We start from the raw sequence: 1551 nt of genomic DNA, 5'->3' as shown, positions 1-1551 counted from the left end.
CCCTTAACTAAGTGCCAGGCAGGTAGTTAATCACTTTAACTATGAACAATCAGGCTTAAGCTACATAATCTTTACTCCCTGGAATGGAGGTAAGAAACGCCCTAACGTTTGGAATAGAAATTGATAGGATTAAAATCTACTGGTATAAATACAGATGTAACGAGACAGTAAAACACAGAACCTGGAAAAAAGCAGTTTGGTTATTCGTTGGGGTGGTCTGTGCTCTTAGCTCCTGGGCTGCGGCTCTTGTTTTGGCAGCGGGAGTGGCATCACAGACTCAGAAGCAGCCTACGACTTCCACTTCGGCTTTGAGTGAAAGAAAATGGCCCGAACCAAGCAGACTGCTCGCAAATCCGCAGGTGGGAAAGCGCCCCGCAAACAGCTGGCCACGAAAGCTGCCAGGAAAAGCAGCCCCTCTACCGGCGGGGTGAAGAAGCCCCATCGCTACAGGCCCGGGACCGTCTCGCTTCGAGAAATCCGCCGTTACCAGAAATCCACCGAGCTTCTGATCCGCAAGCTGCCTTTCCAGAGGTTGGTGAGGGAGATTGCCCAGGATTTCAGAACCGACCTGAGGTTCCAGAGCGCAGCCATCGGTGCGCTGCAGGAGGCTAGCGAGGCATACCTGGTGGGTCTATTTGAAGATACTAATCTGTGTGCCATCCACGCTAAGAGAGTCACCATCATGCCCAAAGACATCCAGCTGGCTCGCCGGATTCCGGGAGAGAGAGCCTAAGGGAAGGCAGCTTTCACCGTGTTATGCAGTCAATTCTGTAAAATACTTGGGCTTAATTTGTGACTTTTTTGGTAATAAAGTGTTTACAATATGTTGGATTTGTACTGAAGTCGTTCCATCTTTCACTCGGGATGAATGCGAAAAGTGACTGTTCACAGACCTCAGTGATGTGAGCGCTTGCTCAGGAGTGACAAGTTGCCAATATGCAGAAGAGATGGGTGATATTTCTTGCTTCTCGTGATGCATGTTTCTCTTTTTTTAAAAAAAATTAAATCTTTATTGTTCAGATTACAGTTGTTCCTCATTTTACCCCCATAGCTCCCCTCCACCTGTTTCCCCCCCACCCTCTGCCCTTACCCACCCCCACTGTCCTCATCCATAGGTGCACAATTTTTGTTCAGTCTCTTCCTGCATCCCTCACACCCCTTTCCCCCCCAAGAATAGTCAGTCCACTCCCTTTCTATGCCCCTGATTCTATTATAATCACCAGTTTATTCTGTTCATCAGATTATTTATTCACTTGGTTTTTAGATTTACTGGTTGATAGATGTGTATTTGTTGTTCATAGTTTGTATCTTTACCATTTTCTTCTTCTTCCTCTTCTTAAAGCATACCTTCCAGCATTTCATATAATACTGGTTTGGTGGTGATGAACTCCTTTAGCTTTTCCTTATCTGTGAAGCTCTTTATCTGACCTTCAATTCTGAATGCTAGCTTTGCTGGATAAAGTAATCTTGGTTGTAGGTTCTTGCTATTTATCACTTTGAATATTTCTTGCCACTCCCTTCTGGCCTGCAGAGTTTCTGTTGAGAAATCAG

At 45.6% G+C, this 1551-nt stretch overlaps 1 protein-coding gene across 1 annotated transcript; it reads left to right on the top strand.

Annotated features, from left to right (window-relative positions):
• The first annotated feature begins 315 nt into the window (after positions 1-315).
• Positions 316-733, top strand: LOC102437551 (histone H3.3-like). The gene has a single exon (XM_023749769.1). It carries the CDS (start codon positions 323-325, stop codon positions 731-733), a length of 411 nt encoding a protein of 136 aa, XP_023605537.1. The 5' UTR covers positions 316-322.
• Positions 734-1551: the final 818 nt, after the last annotated feature.

The sequence above is a fragment of the Myotis lucifugus genome, unplaced genomic scaffold (genome assembly GCF_000147115.1).
Source record: "Myotis lucifugus unplaced genomic scaffold, Myoluc2.0 scaffold_9, whole genome shotgun sequence".
NCBI classification, from domain to species: Eukaryota; Metazoa; Chordata; class Mammalia; order Chiroptera; family Vespertilionidae; genus Myotis; species Myotis lucifugus.
Note: the sequence above shows the minus strand (reverse complement) of the source record. Positions and strands in the feature narration are given on the sequence as shown.

What these genes read in the sequence shown, in the direction of transcription:
- LOC102437551 (XM_023749769.1), top strand. Translation starts at nt 323, where the DNA reads ATGGCCCGAACCAAGCAGACTGCTCGCAAATCCGCAGGTGGGAAAGCG.